General features: G+C 51.3%; 1 protein-coding gene across 2 annotated transcripts in view; it reads left to right on the forward strand.

Moving 5' to 3' along the window:
* Positions 1–5,687: 5,687 nt before the first annotated feature.
* Syngr1 (synaptogyrin 1) overlaps positions 5,688–19,037 on the forward strand; it is a 26,484-nt gene continuing 13,134 nt past the window's right edge. For both annotated transcript variants that reach the window (XM_021216877.2, XM_021216878.2), the window contains exon 1: positions 5,688–5,841. In XM_021216877.2, coding sequence (XP_021072536.1) covers positions 5,743–5,841 — 99 coding nt within the window. In that variant the 5' untranslated portion in view covers positions 5,688–5,742. The remainder of the gene's footprint in view (positions 5,842–19,037) is intronic.

A 19,037-nucleotide genomic window follows, 5' to 3' on the forward strand; every position in this document is an offset into this window, starting at 1 on the left:
TGCTGGGATTAAAGGCGTGTGCCACCATGCCCGGCTTATTTCTTTTTTATTTAGGTGAGAACACTGTTGCTGTCTTCAAACACACCAGAAGAGGGCGTCAGATTCCATTACAGATGGTTGATGTGGTTGCTGAAAATTGAACTCAGGACCTCTGGAAGAGCAGTCAGTGCTCTTAACCACTGAACCATCCCTCCTTCCTTCCCTCTTTCTTTTTTCTTTTAAATTTATCTATTTTTATTTTATGTGCATTGGTGTTTTGCCTGCACATATATCTGTGTGAGACTGTCAGAGCTTGGAGTTACAGACAGTTGTAAGCTGCTATGTGTAAGATTTTGAGTAGGCTCTTTATCTGGACCCGACCAATGAGTCATTCATGTTAAATGTATTAAAGATTAGTACATTTGAAGTAAACATGAATTTTGATTGATTACAGTAGCCAAGGTCTATTCAATTGAAGGAGTCAATGACCCAATAATGCCAACCGATTGTAATTCAGCATGTTTTATGTTTTTTTTAAAAAAAAGTGGGCTGGCGAGATGGCTCAGTGGGTAAGAGCACTGACTGCTCTCCTGAAGATCCTGAGTTCAAATCCCAGCAACCACATGATGGCTCAGAACCATCCATAATGAGATCTGATGCCCTCTTCTGGTGCGTCTGAAGACAGCTACAGTGTGCTTATGTATAATAATAAATCTTTAATAAAAACAAACAAATAACAAAAGACCTAAAGTAACACCAGCTTTTGGGAATCAGGTTTTGACTTTTAATCCTGTTCTCTGTCCACAAATACTTCCTGGCCACGTGGCAGTTCTCAGATTCTTTGGTTCTGTCCTGTCTTCAAGGCTGCTTCCTTTGACAATGAAGAATAAGGACAGACAACTTGGTGAAGTTTGGTAGGAGAGGCTGGAGGATCTGTGCATCAAAGGTATCCTTGACTACTTGAGGCTAGGGGAAGGCTCATAAACTGATTCTAAAATATGCTTAGAAAAATCAAGTCTTCAAGCTGTATGTGTATAGGGCCACATGTCTTTAATTTCAGCACTTGGGAGGCAGAGCAAGCAGATCTCTGAGAATTCAAGCCCAACCTGGTCTACGTAGGTAGTTGCAAGCCAGCCAAGGCTATATAGTGAGACCCTGACTCAAATAAAATTTAAAATTAACACCTTTAGAAAATTAGAGTTTGGGGCTAGAAATTTGGCTCAGTTGGTATATTTGCATAGCCTGCATGAAGCCCTACTTTTGATACAAAAGTCCAGGCATTTGGCATACACCTTCCATTCTTTCTTCTTGAGAGAGACAAAAATGGAACCAGGCAGATGCAAACCTACAGAACAGTCATAAAGAGAAAGCACAGACCTCTAGGTATTGTAACATAGCAATTTCTTCCCAGTTGAAACATTCGGTCCTGCGAGGGAGGTTCCTGAGAGACTCAGAAAGTAAGCAACTCACAAGTCTCAGGAAGTTCCTGAAGCTTACCAGATTCACTGGTTACATAAATTAAGAATTGCTAAGGAGAGACTTTTCTACCTACTGAGCTGCCTGGGTGCTGTGCAGAGAGCTCCAGGATTGCCAGTGAGCTTTTTGGTGCTGGAGTTAACTGTCCTTGAGCTACCTATGCTCCTGTAGTAACTTCAATCAACTCAAAGCTTCATCAAGTTAGACTATGATATGGAATCATTTCTCTGGGCTGTCATCTATGTCATCTCTGGAGTGGTACATATTTATTCACACTTTTCCACAGAATTTCTCACACAACAGGTTCATGGATCCTGACTGATTCATGATCAGGAGCAATGAGGCTGTTATTTGTTTGCTTGTTTGTTTTACATGTATGTGTCAGTGTTTGAGTACATGCACTTGAATGCAGGTACCCAAGCAGTCTGCAGGCAACAGATCCCTCTGGAGCTGTAGTTATAAGTTATGAGCCAACCATACTAGGATCTGAACTTTGCCCCACCGCAAGAGCAGTATTTGCTTTTAATCACTGGGCCCTCTCTCCAATTGTCTTAGTTAGGGTTTTACTGCTGTGAACAGACACCATGACCAAGGCAACTCTTATCAAGGCAAACATTTAATTGGGGATGGCTTACAGTTTCAGAGGTTCAGTCCATTATCAAGGTGGGAACATGGCAGCGTCCAGGCAGACATGGTGCTGGAGGAGCTGAGAGTTCCACCTCTTGTTCCAAAGGCAGCTAGAAGAAGACTGGCTTCTGGACAGCTAGGACAAAGGTATTACAGCCCAGGCCCACAGTGACACACCTACTCTACAAGGCCCAGTCTCAAGTACCTAAGGCTGACACTTGAACTTAAGTCTGAAGCAAGCCTTGAACTAATTCTCTAGTCTCCACCTCCCAAGTTCTAGGACTACAGCCAACCTGGTTCAGAAATAAGGAGGGTTACACAAGATATTGTGAAACTATGATCTTTTGCTACGATGCTTAATAACAAAGATGATGCTGATCTGATGGGTGACCAGAGCTGCTGAAAGGCTGTCCTCCTAGAAGTCTTTTTGGTATAAGGTTACCACAGCATCTGTGCAGGCTCATGGCTCTCCTTCACTCATTGGCATATAAAAAGACATAGCAGTTCAGCAGTTCCAAGAGCTTTAGGGACTGTGTGCCAGGAAGCAGGACCAGGACCTGACAGATATCACATATCTCTTTCACAGGGGCAGCTAGATAGGATGAACACATTCATCTATAGCTGACTGACAAGGGCCCATCACATTGAGTGCTTGTGGGAGTCCAGTGGGTGGGTGTTAAGGCACCCAGATGGCTCCTTATATTCTGCTATATTCTTCACGAACTGGTCTATGCCTTAAATCTAACACTAGTGAGAACTCTGGGAATTTCAGGCCAGCTTGGTCTACAGAGCAAGTTCCAGGACAGCCAGTGTTGCACAGTGAGATCCTTTTTTTTTTTTTTTTTTTTTTTTGAGACAGGGTTTCTCTGCCCGGTTGAGATCCTATTTTCAAAGTAGAAACAAAGCAAAATGAAGACACTCACATTCACTACCTGTGCAACTTTTAAAAATAAAAAATAAATATGAGGGCTAGCAAATAATAATAAATACGAGGCTCTTGCCATGCCTAATGTCCTGAGTGAAATCTTTGGGATTCATTTAGTGGAAGAAAAGAAGCAACTATCACATGTTGCCCTCAGATTTCCACGCACATGATAAATATAATGATAACAAATTAAAAATAGGGGCTTGAGAGATGGGTCGGTAGTTAAGAGCACTGGCAGCTCCTCCAGCACCCACAAGGTGGAACTTGAGTCTCAGTGAATCCAATGCCCTCATCTGGCCATTGTGGGTACTGCACATTTAGGCCACACACATGCATTCAGGCAAAAAAAAAAAAAAAAAAAAAAGAAAGAAAGAAAAAGAAAGAAAGAAAACATGCATAAAAATAACAAATAAAATGTTCAAAAACTTTTAATTAAAAATAATTGGAATAGCTGTTCCTGGTCTTTAAGCTGAACCCAGTCCCTTGCTGTTGGTGTGGTTAACTCCTGTGCCCGTCTATGCCCTGGCAGTTCGGATTTGGAGCTGACACTCCAGAGATCTCTCAGCAATACTGTCTTCCTTGAGGCTGGTTGGGTTCTTACCTTGTCTTATCTGTATCAATTTGCATTTTCGTAGGCCCGCTTCTGACACCTCTTCAACTATGCGGTAGTCTTTCGTTTATTTGTTTTGTTTGTTTTTGAGACACGGTTTCTTCCGTGTAGCCCTGGCTGGCCTCAAACTGAAGAGATCCACCTGCCTCTGCTGGGATTAAAGGTGTGTGCCACCGCTGTCAGCCATGCCTTTTAAACTGCACAGTCATTGTGTAAACCACATACAAGTAAATAGGTTGATTGGTTAATTGATTTCCCGTGTGCCCTGTGACAAGAGTGTTAATATTGAGTAATTGGGATTGGAATAAAATCACCTTGGCTAGATTACCAAGGTGTAGGCGGGATGATCTAGCATACTTGCTGTTGAAACTGCTCCACCCTGTGAATTTATTGTTATGAGATAAAGCATGGAAAGATATGAACTTGTTCATCTATGTGTGGCATAGAACTCCGGACAAGGTACATATGGGCAGGAGGAGGATGTTTGTACAACATTCAAGGACGTGTCGTAAGTACCAGTGCTGGCGGCTCAGCCCAGGAACCTCCTGGCCACACACAGTTTTGTGCTTCAGGGAAAATGCTTCCTTAGACGTGATAGCTAATGCCTGCGATCTCAGCACATGGGCTTGCCCCAAGTTTGAACTGAGCACGGGCTAGACAGTGCATTTAGCAGTTAAGAGCACTTGTTCTTGCGGTGGACCAGAGTTTGGTTCCCACATAGTGACCCACAAAGGTCTGTAGAGCTCAGTTCTAGGGGATTCCACACCCTCTTCTGACCGCCTCAGAAGATGCACATGTGAACATGCGTGTAGACACTAATACAAGATAAAGATAAAATAAAGATGAAAAAAGTCTTCCAATCTATAGTTATAAAGGTCTTCTCTTGTTTTCTTCTAGAAGTTTTATAGGATCATAGTATAACAGCTGCCTCAGGCCTGAAACTCCATCACAGGGATAAAGAAACAGGAGGAATAGAAATCCAAAACCCATTCCCCTCCATATGGTGAGTTCCAGAGGCCAGGCCTCTACAAGCGATTCTGTCTCAAAAACAAAACAAAAATAACAAATAAAAACAACGACAAAAAAAAAAAAAAAAAAAAAGCAGGGCGTGGTGGCGCATGCCTTTAATCCCAGCACTTGGGAGGCAGAGGCAGGTGGATTTCTGACTTCGTGGCCAGCCTGGTCTACAAAGTGAGTTCCAGGACAGCCAGGGCTATACAGAGAAACCCTGTCTCAAAAAAACCAAAACAAACAACAACAATAAACAAAGAAAAAACAAACAAACAAACAAACAAAAACCGACAAAACCCGCCAAGAGCCCCAAAGGTCAAATTGTGTTGGGGTCGAGGAGGGGGTAGGGTGTATTTATTGACCACCTATTGTTTTGTGAGGCCTTTGGATATAAACAAAACATGACCAGCAGGAGCGCACAGACTGAGGAGACAACGGAAGAAATAAGTACATAATTAATTATTGGATTAAGGAAAGGGATCAGGAGCTGTGGTGGAAAGGGAAGGGAATCTCAGGTCTGTTTTTTTCTCAGCTTTTGCCTCCCTTACAGCGCCTTCCAGGTCGGGGGGCGCGTACATGACATCATCGGTGGAGCTAGGCGGCAAGGTGGTTCTGGGGGCCCCGAAGAGGCTCTGCAGATCTCTTAGAGAGAGAGTCATTCCTGCAGCCAGCGACCTACGGACGCGTTCAATGAGCCACAGTACTGTCAAACGGAGCCCCTTTCCTTTATTTGGGGCAGAGAGCGAAAGGAAAGAGGCAAATGAATAAATTAATAAATACATAATGAAAAGAATTTCCTGAAGAGCTACAGCTCAGAGGGCTCCCCAAGGCGGGAGGGTGGGGGACGCGTCTGCACTCTCTGCTCACACCCTGATCACGCGCTATTTTGCAAAGAGGTCACCCCGGTGGCTGGGAGCGCGCCCCACACCGGGACCCCAGCAGCGCCAGCTTTCTGAGCACGAGCTTCGGGGAGCTGCACCTGCCGTGCACGAACGCCCCCTGGCGGGAGCCCCGGACTGCGCTAAGCGAGCGCAGGGGAGGGGGCGGGGGCGCCGCGCACGCGCACGGGCCGGCGGCGCGCGCCGAGCGGGGGGCGCCGCGCGGTGCAGCCACGATGGAAGGGGGTGCGTACGGAGCGGGCAAAGCCGGGGGCGCCTTCGACCCCTACACCCTGGTGAGGCAGCCACACACCATCCTACGCGTCGTGTCTTGGGTAAGAACATAGCAAGGCGGGCTGGGGCGCCGGGCACCGGTGCGACCTCACCTGGCCCGGGCGGCCCTGCCGACACAAGCGGATCCCGGTCACTGTCACCGAGGTCCTCAGCCCCCTCGCCGAGACCTCCAGGCTGTCGCTGCTTTGCATTTAGCGGCTAGGTTCTCGTGCGTCGGTGGGGACTGAACCCAAGTTCAAGGCCGCTTATTGGGGGGCGCGGATCAGGGCGTGGATCTTTTTCTAGGGCGCACTGCTGCACCTGCCGCGCGCTTTCCGGGCGAGGACCTGGAACTAGATTTCGTTGCTCACTCTGTACGCTGCGGAGCTCTGAGCCTGGAGCCTGGATACTTGGGTTCTGTCAAGACCCGCATCTGTTTTGCCGCGTGACCTTGGGCAGGGAACCACCCCAAAAAAAGATAGGAGGGATTCAGTTCGGAGCTGGGTGGGGAGCGTCACCTCTTATGTCATGCCTCAGTTTCTCGATTTATAGGGGTGGGAGGAGCCAGGCCCCTTTGGGCTCTGACATTTTATGAATCCGTAACTCTCCCATCCCTAGCAGACACCTGAGTGGATTCTAAATGTCCGGAGAAAGGTTCCTTCCACGCAGTGGAGAGCAGGGAAGTCTATCTGTTCGCAGTCGTTAGCAAACCTAGTCTGTGCAGGTCCCTCAGTGCTGAGTGGGGCTCAGCTCAAACCTGGAGGGGTGGGGCAGAAACATCTTGAAGGGGTGGCTTAAGAGGGTTTGCACCCCAGGGTGAGGCGGTTTGTAGGCTCTGGTGCCCTCTGGGGTTGGCTGGCTTCATGGAGGGTCTTGCCCCTGTAGATCTGCGGTCCATTTCTGTTGTGCTAAGACTAGAAGAAGAGCCTGCATCGGTGACACGGGTCACGGACCTCTGGGGGCTAATAACCGAAGTCAGCTGTGACCCGGTCTTGCAGAGGTGCCCTCCTTTCCTCGTTTTCAGGGCCATTTCAGGATCTGGATGCGTGGACTGGCTTGAGATTTATTCTGGTCTTAGGGATCATTTAAATTTCCTCCTTGTGGGGAGCCTTGTTTCTGTTGCTCTTTATGGCCTTGCAGCCCAGATATATCGGTGAGGGTTTGTGACACCAAATTTATTCGTTCTTGGCCCTCCCCAGCTCACAGAACCTAGGTAAAGTGGGAACCCTGGAGGCACCTGCCTGCTTAGGTGGGTTGATCGTGTGCTGCTTTCTCTGACCTCTCTGGAGCCCCTGGCTGGGAGGTTGGAAACACCAGCTTTATGAGGGGGCGTGGGCGTTCCTTATGCTTGGGTCATTTCTACTGGTGATGGCTTCATTTAGCAAAGCTTTATTGAGTCTGCCAGGCCCGGAGGGGAGGGAAGGGAGGGAGGGCAGCATGACTCAGGCTGGGCCCTGATGCTCAGGGAGCCCACAGTCCTACCAGGGAGGGAGCCAGGACCGGGGTCTCCCTGCTGTGGCATCGATGTGCTTCGTGGAGGTGATGTCATGTTGGTTCTAGTGGGACACAGAGGACCTACACTTCACGTCTGAGTCAAAGGAGGACATGCCCAGCAGGAGGGACAAAAATGAACTAGATCTAGCACCCACTCATCTTGGGAAAGGCAGGCCAGCCTTGGAATTCAAGTCTTCCTGTCACCAGAGAACTGGGCTTCTACTGCAGGGGAGATGGCAAATCCAGGCTAGGAAGGATGTAAAGGTGATAAAGTCCAGCCCCAGCCAAAGCCCTTCCGGACCGGACCTTCTGGCCTGGCTCCCACACCTGGATCCCAAGTGCTCTATACTTTTAGCAATAGCGTGTTCTCTAGGCTAGAGAAAAAAAAAGTTTTTAAAATCTAGATGATAAAGCTTTGGTCCTGGGGCAGTGGTGGCGCACACCTTTAATCCCAGCACTTGGGAGGCAGAGGCAGGCGGATTTCTGAGTTCGAGGCCAGCCTGCTCTACAGAGTGAGTTCCAGGACAGCCAGGGCTATACAGAGAAACCCTGTCTGGAAAAACAAACAAACAAAAAACAAAACAAACAAAAAAAAGTATTACCAGCTCATTATTGGACAGTAACATGGGATACATAATACCACTGAAATACACACTTCAGGTGAAGAGGGGACTGGGGGTGTGACCAGTGGCAGACCACCTGCCTAACAAGTGTAAGGCTCGGGTGGGGTGGGGTGAGAAAGAATGACATAGAGAGAAGAAATGGTAAATTTCCTGATGTGCCTTGTTGTCGCTGTTCCATCTTTCTGAATAGTCTGTGCTGTATAGACGTCTTCCACACATTCTGGAGTGGAACCCCAACGCCTTCTCTCCGCCCTCACATTTTTGCATCTCCTGTGGGGTCTGGTAGCCCCATACTTCCCCATGGAGCTAAGGGTGCCTGGGCTCTGGGTCTGGGGTGACTGGTTTGTTCCGGTTTGCTCGAACCTTCCTGGCTTTAGCATTGATAGAGCCAGATTCCCAGCACACCTCACCCCCACCTCAGTCCCATTCAAGCTGGGACTACTGATACCCAGGCCACTACCACAGGCGTGGTGTGTCCCGGCACCATGTACACATAGACGTGTGGGTTTGTAGAACTTGTATCAGGATGATCGTTTGTTGTGGATTTTCCAAAAGATGGCCTTTAGACCCTTACTGTATAAGCTGCAGGGCATCACTCAACCTGGACCTTGTGAACTTTGGGTCCCTGGAGCCCATTGACCCCAGTGACACAGAAGCAGGGCCCACTTGTCCCTTGACTCTTGGCTGTCATTCCTTTCCCCCAGGCTGGGCAAGGCCAGACTGCACTTGATGGGAAAGGCAGAGCTGGGACTCCGTCCAGGGCAACTGCAAGCTGTTGCCGCCATCCATCTGTTTTCTTATTCCCTTTTTCCCCCTCCCCAATTATTTTTGAAAAAGACAAGGTCTTATTATACAGCCCAGGCTGGCCCCAAACTTGATATGTAGCTGAGGATGACCTTGAACTGATTGTCCTACCTCCACCTCCCTCTGGTGCTAGGATTATAGGTTGTGCTAACTACACCTGGCTCTATTAAGTAACGGTGGTGGAACCCAGGATGTCACTTGTGCCAGGCAAGCCCACCATCAGCTACATCCTCAGCCTCCTTTAAATATTTTAAATTTTCATTTCTTTTTTTTTTTTTTTTTTTTTTTTTTTGAGACAGGGTTTCTCTGTATAGCCCTGGCTATCCTGGAACTCACTTCATAGACCAGGCTGGCCTCGAACTCAGAAATCCACCTGCCTCTGCCTCCCCCAGCCCCAGTTTTTAACTTTAGTTTGAGACAGTCTTGATGTATAGCCCAGGATGTCCTTGAACTTATGATCTTCTGGTCTCCCAAGGGCTAGGATAATAGACTGGAGGTCCAGTTTTATCCCCTGACTTCAGGTGGCAGCTAAAGCCAGCTGGAGGAGGTGGGATGGGTGAGCCAGTCCTCAGCCGGGTGACTCAGAGGAACAAAGCTGAGCCTGGGGGGAATAGAACAAAGGTCAGGGGGACTTCGAGGAGAAGCCAGGAGGGGAAGGGAGAGGCGGAGAACAGGACAGTGTGGTTAGAGAAGCCAGGCTTGGAAGCCAGACCTGAAAAACCTGCTTCCTGGTGGGAGAGGAAGTATGCAGGGTACAGGGCAAGCCTTGTGGCAGCCTCTTTCAGCCTTGCTTGGCTGTGTGACAGAGCAAGATAAGCCTCAGTTTTCCCATTCATTAAGTAAGGGAAGGGCAGTGTCTTAGATTTTATTTCTTTTATTTTATATGTATGAGTGTTTTGCCTGTCTGTACATTATACACCACTTGTATCCCTGGTGTCTGTGGAACTCAGAAGGCAACATCAGACCCTCTAAGACTGGAGTTATGGATGGTTGTAAGCCACTATGTAGGTGCCTGGAATCAAACCTGGGTCCTCTGCAAGAACAACTGCTAGCTGCTCAACCGTCTCTCCAGCCCCACGGTGTGCCCATACTTAAAGAAGCAAAGGCAAAAGGCTGGGATGATGGCTCTGCGCAGACCTAAGGACCTGAGTTTGGGTCCCTAGCGCCATTGTACAAAGCAGATGTGATAGTGTGTGTCTGTAACCCCAGCACTGGGTGGAGGCGTCCACAGGCAGGTCGCTGGAGCTCTGCTAGCCTAGTCAAATCTGCAGGCTCAGTGAGGGACCCTGCCTTAAAGCAGGAGGAGGAGAGCAGCAAGAACTGAGGACACCCTACGCTGACCTCTGGCCTCCATGTACATGTACGCTCATAACCACACATGTGAGCAGAGCCAAATGTCGCTGGAGCTCGGCAGGGAAGTCATACCCCCCATGTCTCTGGGGGAGCCTTCTTTTCCAAGCATGGAGTTTGGCTCATCTCTTCTGTTGAGGAGGCAGGTGCCAGTGAAGTGAATTGTGGGAAGAGGTACTTTGGCTGGTACAGCCCCAGGCTGTCAGCCCAGGCTGGGACCATGAGGGCGATCCTGACAAGCCAGATTTCTCAAGTAACCTGCAATTAGAGAGCAGCACGTGGACATGGCCTGTGCCCTGGGTCTTCAGCCTCTGCATCACTTCTGAAGTCCTCATTGTGTAAATTGAACTGTAACCTGGTTTGTCCCCTAACCCTGTACCTGAAGCTACCCAGGGAGGCCCGTTTTCTTTTTCCCACTTTCCATTTGTCAGGCCTGAGGTGGGCAGGCTCGGGGTCCTGTCTCTCAAGCACTTCTAGGCCCTTCTCCAGCTTGGACTGCGCAGCAGCCCTGGTACCTCCCTTCCCTTCTGACGGACCGGTTCCGGGTGATGACTGTTCCCCCCCGCCCCACGCCCATCTCACATACCTTCCCTGGTCTGCAGGCCATCAGTCCTCGTCCCTGTGCCAACTTCTGATTTCACAGCGTGGCTCCCCTTCCTCCATAGTCTCTACCTTAGCTGGCACAGCCAGGGCCACCATCCACACCCCGGGCTATGTGTGTGTATGTGTGTGTGTGTGTGTGTGTGCACAGCCAGGGAGGGCCACCATCCACACCCCAGGTTATGTGTGTGCACCCTCATCCATGCCCAGTTCTCCTCAGCCCTCTTGTCTGTCTTGTGATCTTGTACCCGGACCTCTGAGCCACGGATCCTCTCCATGACCCTTATCCCTGGGCTTTCTTGTCTTTCCACTTTGGGTCCTCAGTAGTTATGTGTCCTGGCTCTGGCACACCTGCTATAGCTGGGATAAATCCAATCCTACTCCCCAACTACCCGCTGCACTCTGCCCCTTCTGGGCCAGCTCCCCATTTGGTGGCCCAGGCTCCTCTCACGTAAGTTCCTGTGTCTGCATCTGGTGTTTCTCTCTTCCATCGGTCTTCCTCCCATCCCCTCACCCCCAGGTTCCCCTCTTTGCTCTTGGCCCTTTCCCCTCTTCAGCATAGGAAGCCGCTCCCTCCCTGTTTCCCTGGTCCCTTGTAGGGACCTTGCTCAGTCTCCTACAGCACTCAGCAGGCTTGCTCGCTCCTATCTCACTTTTCCCTCTGGTCAGGCTCATCCATGACCTTCACGTTGCCAAGTCCCATGGCTGATTGTTATAAACGGATCTCCAGGGTGCCTGGCTGGCAGCGAGGGCCTCCGCATGCCCTTACAGTAAACCCAGAGGCATAGGATGTGGACGTGCTGTCCTCTCATTTAACCTATACCCTGAGTGTATTCTAGATACCTGCTCCAGGCAATGAAGGCTTTCACACTAATGAGGGAAATGTGATCCAGGATCCAGTTAAAATAATGGTGGTGGTGAGTGAAGAGACAGCCGGAGGTGTGTACTCTGGCTTAGCGACAGGGCACGGATTAGACTTAGCAGGATAAGAACCAGCTAGGCAGAAGGAGCTGGTGCAGAGTTAGTTGAATAGGGCCATAAGCCTATTCTGCCAGACCCCCAGCCCTGGGTGATGGCTGGTTTCTTGGGAGGGTTCCACACTGTGGGTATGTGACGTGGGACTTCTACTCTGCCCCTTTGTTTGACCAGAACTGTCACTTCCCCTGTGAAGCCCTCCTGGGTTCCCCAGCTCGCTCCTGACCCCTCACTGCCCTTGTAGATGGGCAGGTAGCTGAGAATTGGCAAAGCTGTAACCTCCTGCACTTTGTCTCCAAGAGGGAGCCAGGGCTAGGAGAAAGGCGGTGCCAGGCTGGGGTGCCGGCATCATCTGACAAGGAGAGAGGCAGCAGCCGAGGGGAGAACTCTGTCCATCTCTGAGGTGGAGTCACCAATGCCCGCCGTGCTGGGTGAGCCGAGTCCATCTGTGATGGACTCGGACTCTTGGACACTTCTTCAAGTGGTAACTGTGCCTCACTCTCTCCTTTCGAAAGGGGGCAGAGGTGGCACTGATTGAGGGGCGCTGGCCAGTCAAGGCAGTCCTCTGGGTTCTCCTTCCTGGTGAGGCTTCCGGGAGGCCCCCCCTGCCCCTCCCCCNCCCCCCCCCCCCCCCGTGTTTGCACGGCCTCAGGAAGGGAAGTTTGTAGCTTCCCAGCACTCAGCACTTCACACCTAGTCTCTGTGCTCTGTGCCCGCCCAACCAGCCGCCCTCCCCCCACCCCCAAACCCTGTGAGGGCAGTCTGGGAAGATTACCACATAATCCCCCAGTGGCCACATCCAAGCCGACAGGGAGAAGAAGCTCAAGCTATCCAGGCAGATGAGCTGCCGCTGGAAGCTGTCACGCGTCCCTGAGCTGTCTTCTCTGCTTCCCTCACATGATCTTGTAGGCTGTGGACCTGTCTGTAGTAGGGCCCTTGGCAGCCTTGACTCATCTCAGTATGGTTTCCTGTCAGGACCCTGGAGGCAGGATTGGGTTAGGGAGGGGCCTACTTGAGGCTAAATGCTGATCTCAGCCAGGTCCAGCTCATACTAGGTTTAGAGAGGGGGCACGTCCATGGGCTGTGTGCAAGGGCCTCTGGTCCAGGGGTGCTGAGAAGTTCTTCCCTTGAACTCTGCACTGCCTGTGCCTGACAGACTGGCTCCTGCTCCCCTCCAGGTTTCTCCTGACCTTCCTGCTGGATCTTGGGAGCCTGAACCCCACCATTGAGCTATAGGGAACAACTTATGTAACTGTTATGGGGGATGCTGATTGGAAGCTGTCCTGGATCTGAGAGTCCTGTCTGGAGGGCTTCCTGGGGCCGTGTGGTTTCGGCGGCTGCTTGGATGCAGCAGAGCCATCCTCCCTGGGAAGATCTGGGGGAAAGATTGGTAACCCGGGCCAAGGGACAGCCAAGGGCAAAGGCCTTGAGGATCCATTGCTTTGGGAGGTTGAGCTTGCTAAGGAGTCAGAGAAGAGGGGACGGGCTATGGTGATTTCACTTCCTGGGTAACTGAGTACCAGTTCAGTAGGGGACTCACTAACATGACCTTGGTTTAAAGAGGGTGGCTGTTGTGACTGCTGTCACTGCCTAAAGATCTGCGGAGGTGGCCTGGATCCAAGGTGGTAGCACAAAGTGTTACAGAGTTATGTGGAGAAGCTGGAGTGAGAGGCCAGATGGCCAGATCGGGGGTGAGGTCCAGCCAGGTCTGAGATCTGGTAGGTAGATGGGACCCTTCGTGTGTGTGTGTGTGTGTGTGTGTGTGTGTGCGCGCGCGTGCGCGTGTGTACAGCTAACTTGGATAAACCTGGCATTTATCTAAAGACCTTTCCAGACTAGTGTGGTGGCACTACACCAGAAGGTTGAGTCAGGGGGCTGTCGTGAGTTCAAGGCAGACTGGGGTACATAAGCAAGTACCAGACTAGCTAAGACCCAGTTTCAAAAAGAAGGAGCTGGAGAGACACGGCAGAGGTTAAGAGTGCTGCTCTTCTAGAGGATCCAACCAAGTTCAGGTCCCAGCGCCCATGTCGTTAGGTGGCTCACAGCACCTGCCTATAGCTCCAGGTCCAGGGATCTGATGTCATCTCTAAACCTCCTTGGGCACCTGCAAACACATGGCATTCACAGGGCTTCTGGAATTGCTGAGGCAACCTGCGTTGTCCCAAGCTGGCCGAAGGATGGATGGGGTTGGGGAGGGGAGCTGGCCCAGGCCCAGAACTCCTGGCTCTGTCTTCTTAGTGCACTGATCATGTGGTCCCTTAGAAAATGGCCAGGCAGGTTGGATGGAAGCTGTCGTGGTTCCCTGGAACTGGGGTCTGGAATCTGCCCCTTTTGGAAGCAGCTGGCTAGGACCTGGAGTGCTGTGGAAGGGCAGGCTGGGGCCTCGCCCCTGCCTCCTGCTGAACCCTGTCGGCCCTATTGGGTAACAGTTGTTTTGTTGGGATGTATGGGTAAGTTAATGGCCAAGTCTGTGGGGTACTTCTATGGGCTTCCGGGGCTGCAGGCTGGTACAGGGTTTCATGGAAGACAAACCGTAAACATCCTCGTTCCTGAGATCAGGGTAGGGAGAGTCACCAAGGAGGAGGTGTCTAGAAGGTTGTTGGGGTCACTCACCACATCCCAATAGAGAAGGCATTGCCTCAATCGATCCTGTTAGACTAGGGGGGGGTGGGGGGGGAAAAAGGAAGAAACCATGTTCTAAAGGGGGAGCAGCGTGTGCAGAATTTTCCAGCACCCTGCGGCAGTGCCATCCGTCCCCTCCCCATGGCTGACCAGGGTGCAGGGGTCCCAGGGGCTTCTGGGGTGTCTGATTCTCTCTGCACCTCTGAATTTAGCAGCCCAGAATCCTGGAATTCTTCTCCAATCTGATCTCCCCTCTGGCTCGCTTCGGAGTCGGCCGTGGGTCTACACCAAGCGCCATCTGGTCTGGGTTCTGTTTCTCAAGACAGGGTGGATGCATTCAGAAGCGGGTGGGAACCATGGCGGAGGCTGCTCAGCTGGGCTTTTCCTTTCTGTTTTCTTACTGTGCTTATTCAGGGGTGCCTGCCACAGCGCACAGCTGTCAGAGGGTCGCTTTTGACTTTCCCCTTGTACCGTGTGAATTGTGGGATGGAACTCAGGACGCCAGGCTTTGGGGACAAACCCCTCTACCTGCTGAGCCCTCCCCAGCCCTCCCCACCATTCTCTTAAGCTAGTGTGGAGAAGATTCCTTTTGAGCCCTCTGCTGTCAGATGGCCCCCTTGGGTCTGGGTGCTCTGCTGTGTCTGGGCCCTGGCTCTACCCGTGAGACCTTTTTTCTTTCCCCGCAGCCCAGCCAACAACCGCAATGTATTTTCCCCTGTGTCCTGGCCACCACTGGATCCATATAGAGTTTCCTTCTGGTTTAGTTTCCGGTTCTCTGGTATCTGCTTTCTCTACTCGGTACATTGCCTGCAGTCTCTGCAGATCTGGCCTTAACGAGCTACCCAGGGAGGCTGCCTGGCATAGGGTACCAGCTTTGGATTCAGAGAGTCTGGCATGCCAGTGCTGGCTCCCCTTCAGCCTCCCAGTCCCAGTCCTCAGACGGGAGTGAGTGTGTTTGGTGGGTCAGCACACATCAGTACACATCAGTACCGTAGGCCCTTCCTCTCTCCACATCTGTGAGAGGCAGAGCACCTGAGGCCCTGTCACCTGCTCTAGGGGATTCCTACTTGGGTGAGAAACTAGATCGTTGCTGCCAGCGAGGAGTCCCATAGGGGACTGGTTGTAGGTCCTTGGAGACGGTTGGTCTACCTGTAGGCTCCTGTCCCCTGCAAGGGTATGGTGTTTTCAGGTGCACACCTCTCTCCCCGATGATCAAGTCTGCTCTCTGGTTCAATATTCTTTGCTGCATGGGATCTGGGCAAATTCTGCAGGCCACACCTCTGCTGCAGTCCAAGCTCCCTGACTCTTTCCAGCCTTGACACTGCAGGGACTTGGAGCTGTCCGGCTGATTCTTTGCAAACACAGGTTAGGTCAGGTCGCTTACTGAACTGCTTCTGAGTCTGCAATGATTCCTGAAACCACCCTGACCTTAGAGGCCAGGGGCCCAGCCTTTGCATGCCTTGGTGACCTTAATTCCCAGATGTCTTCTGTCTCCGCATCAGCTTCCCTCATCTCCTTCCACACACTGAACTCATTTGCACCCTTGGGCCGTTTTCTGGATATCTGATGGGTTTGGGGACCTGACTGCAGCCTGGCTAAGTGGTCACTTCTTCAGAGGTCCCCCTGGCCACCCGGTTTGTCTTCTCGTATACTACTTAGTGCTTCTTCCCGGTGCATTTCAGAACTTAGGTCCATATCTGTCTTTTTTTTTTTTTTTTTTTTTTTTTTTTTCCACATAGAAACCAACAGCCATATAACTGGTAGCTTTAAGCGGCTCACCTTTAGCATCAACAGGCCACANCACTTTGTAGACCAGGCTGGCCTCGAACTCAGAAATCCGCCTGCCTCTGCCTCCCGAGTGCTGGGATTAAAGGCGTGCGCCACCACGCCCGGCTCATATCTGTCTCTTGAGGGTGAACAGGGACCTTGCCTGCCTTACGGTTGTGGTGAAGATGTACATATGAAGTGCTCAGGAGTTGCTGTTAAATGAGTAAAATACTGACCTCTAGGAAGAGGCCTCCCAGGCCCCGCCCCATGCAGTGCAGATCTGTGTTTGTGACATGGTCACACCCCTGAGGTTTCTGTGCTCTCCCTGCACCTGTCACGGAGTCTGAGGTGTGACCTGTACTAAGGAACAGTCTCCAAGAAAGAAGGTCTGGAAGGGGGCCTCAGACAGGGAAAGGAAGGGAGGAAGCTCGTAGCCGAAGGGGAGCAGAGCCCCCAGAGTGAATGGGGTGGGCTCTATACCAGATGGCCTCTATACCTAGAAACTCAGGATGTATCCAGATGGTAGAGAGGAACCCCAAACGCGACCTTCCCTCGGTAGGGTGGTGACACATTGGAGGTGACAGGACCAGTGAGAAGGGTTCTGTGACTCAGAGCCAGGTTTGGTCAACCAGCTTGTTCAGGATCCTGTGCTTACTGTACCTGAAGACAATGGCCACCCTACCGTCCATCAGCCTGTGTTGATGGCTTCGGCTATCCCCACACCTCCACTGCATCCTTGGTCCACAGCAGCCTCTCTGCTTCCATTCCTCTGCCTGCCTGGATTATGTGTGCCTCAGATCCCTGCAGGGCTGGCTTCTTTTTTTTTTTAGGTTTTTCGAGACAAGGTTTCTCTGTGTCGCCCTGGCTGTCCTGGAACTCACTTTGTAGACCAGGCTGGCTTCGAACTCAGAAATCCGCCTGCCTCTGCCTCCCGAGTGCTGGGATTAAAGGCACGCACCACCACGCCTGGCTCTAGGGTTGGCTTCTTATTAGCTCATCTCAAAGGGCCTGACCTCAGGACCCTCTCCTGACCCTTGACCTTCCTGCTGTCAGCCTAAGCATCCATGCCCCTTATGCATCAGTCTAATAGCTCTCTGAGGCTCACGTGGGTTGTCCCTGCCTGGGCCTGGCATGCACGCATTCATTCTTCCAAGTTCATCGGAAGCCCTGGGCTGTTGGTCCCCTTGAGTGTGGGTTCAGGTGAGATTGTATAGCTAAAGAGCCAAGGCCCTGCAGGGATTCTCAGACCAGACCTGTGCCCCACAGGGCCACTCTCCATAGGAAGTGTACTTACTGAGTTTTACTGCACTAAGAAGCCTACAGCCTGTGGTGAGTGCCTGACCAGAGCCGGAGCCTGCCGGAGCCTGCCGGAGCCTGCCGGAGCCTGCCGCTGCCGCTGTGGAGCCACAGGCCTCCCCTTTCTGTCCTTCTGAGAGTGTTATGATCTTGTGCGTCACCCTCCTGGGGACACATGTCTCCAGCACATTTTTTCCTGGCCTCTCCAAGGATTCCCTGCTTGGCTTACCCTAGAGACCCAATCTTGATGGTTCCTCTTGAGCTTTCCCCAAGGCCCAGGCTTCCGCCTGCCTGCTTCCCCTCCCAGCTCCTTCTCCCAGCCTTGGAGGCCATTTTCCTTGCTTTTGAGAAGTGGGGCCCACTCTTGCCTTAGCACCTGCAGCAGGGCTATTCTCTGGCCACAGGAAGCCATGCACCTCCTAGGCAGCATTGCTCAAACGCATACTGTGGCTTGGCTCCTTCGTGCCTGTAGCCTCCAGGGAAGGGAAGCAATCTGAAAGGACCTTTCTCTTACTCCTGTGAGGCAGGCCCTGCTCTGGGGCACAAACCTCCTCACATGGAGAAGCTGATATTGTTTTGTTTTGAAGTGCCAGGATGGTTGGCACCTGACCTACCAAAGAACTACATCCCCTGTGTGTGTGTGTGCCCGTGCGCATGAGCGTACCACCGTGTACAGGTGGAAGTCAAAGACAATTTTGTGGAGCTGTTTCTCTCCTTCCACCTTTATGTGGGTCCTGAGAGTTGAACTTAGGTCCTCAAGCTTGTGCTGCAAGTGCTTTTATCCCCTGAGCCATCTCACCAGAAGATACTGTTTCTAGAAGAATGTTCATTGTCCTGCACACAGCAAGCCTCAGATTTGAACATAGCAGGCCTTTCTTCTTCTCCTTCTCCTTCTCCTTCTCCTCCTCCTCCTCCTCCTCCTCCTCCTCCTCCTCCTCCTCCTCCTTCTCCTCCTTCTCCTCCTCCTTCTCCTAAAGATTTATTTATTATTATATGTAAGTACACTGTAGCTGTCTTTAGATGCACCAGAAGAGGGCATCAGATCTCATTATGGATGGTTGCGAGCTACCATGTGGTTGCTGGGATTTGAACTCAGGACCTTCAGAAGAGCAGTCAGTGCTCTTAACCGCTGAGCCAACTCTCCAGCCCATAGCAGGCCTTTCTGAAATCTATCTAGTCAAAAGACTTCCATTCTGCTGATTTGGTGGCATCTGGTGATGTACAGGACCTGGCCATTTGCTGCTAGAAGCCTTGAGTTGTTGCAGCTGCCAGATGCAGATGGCAGTGTGCAGAGACCAAGTAGCACTTGGTCTAGGCTACTGTCCCTCAGCGCCTGCTCTGCCTGCCTGGAACCCCCGGCATTGTCTTTGAAACCCTATCATAGGCCACTCCTCTCCTGTTCCCCTGAGTATCAGCCTGGACTCAGTGTTGCTTAGCCATCATACTGATGTTACAAGGTACAGCAAGGCCACCTGCTAGCTTCTCTCTCTCTCACCACCTGGTCCCCTGGTCCGTTACTTCAGGCCCTCCTCCTCCTCCTCCTCCTCTGGAGGCTGGTTACCTTGTGAGTCTCAGTTTTCCTTTTCTGTCAGTGAGCCATTCTAGCCATTATATTTTATTTATTTATTTATTTTAAAGATTTATTTATTTATTATATGTAAGTACACTGTAGCTGTCTTCAGACACTCCAGAAGAGGGCATCAGATCTTGTTACGGATGGTTGTGAG

The sequence above is a fragment of the Mus pahari genome, chromosome 17 (assembly GCF_900095145.1).
Source record: "Mus pahari chromosome 17, PAHARI_EIJ_v1.1, whole genome shotgun sequence".
In the NCBI taxonomy this organism is placed as follows: domain Eukaryota; kingdom Metazoa; phylum Chordata; class Mammalia; order Rodentia; family Muridae; genus Mus; species Mus pahari.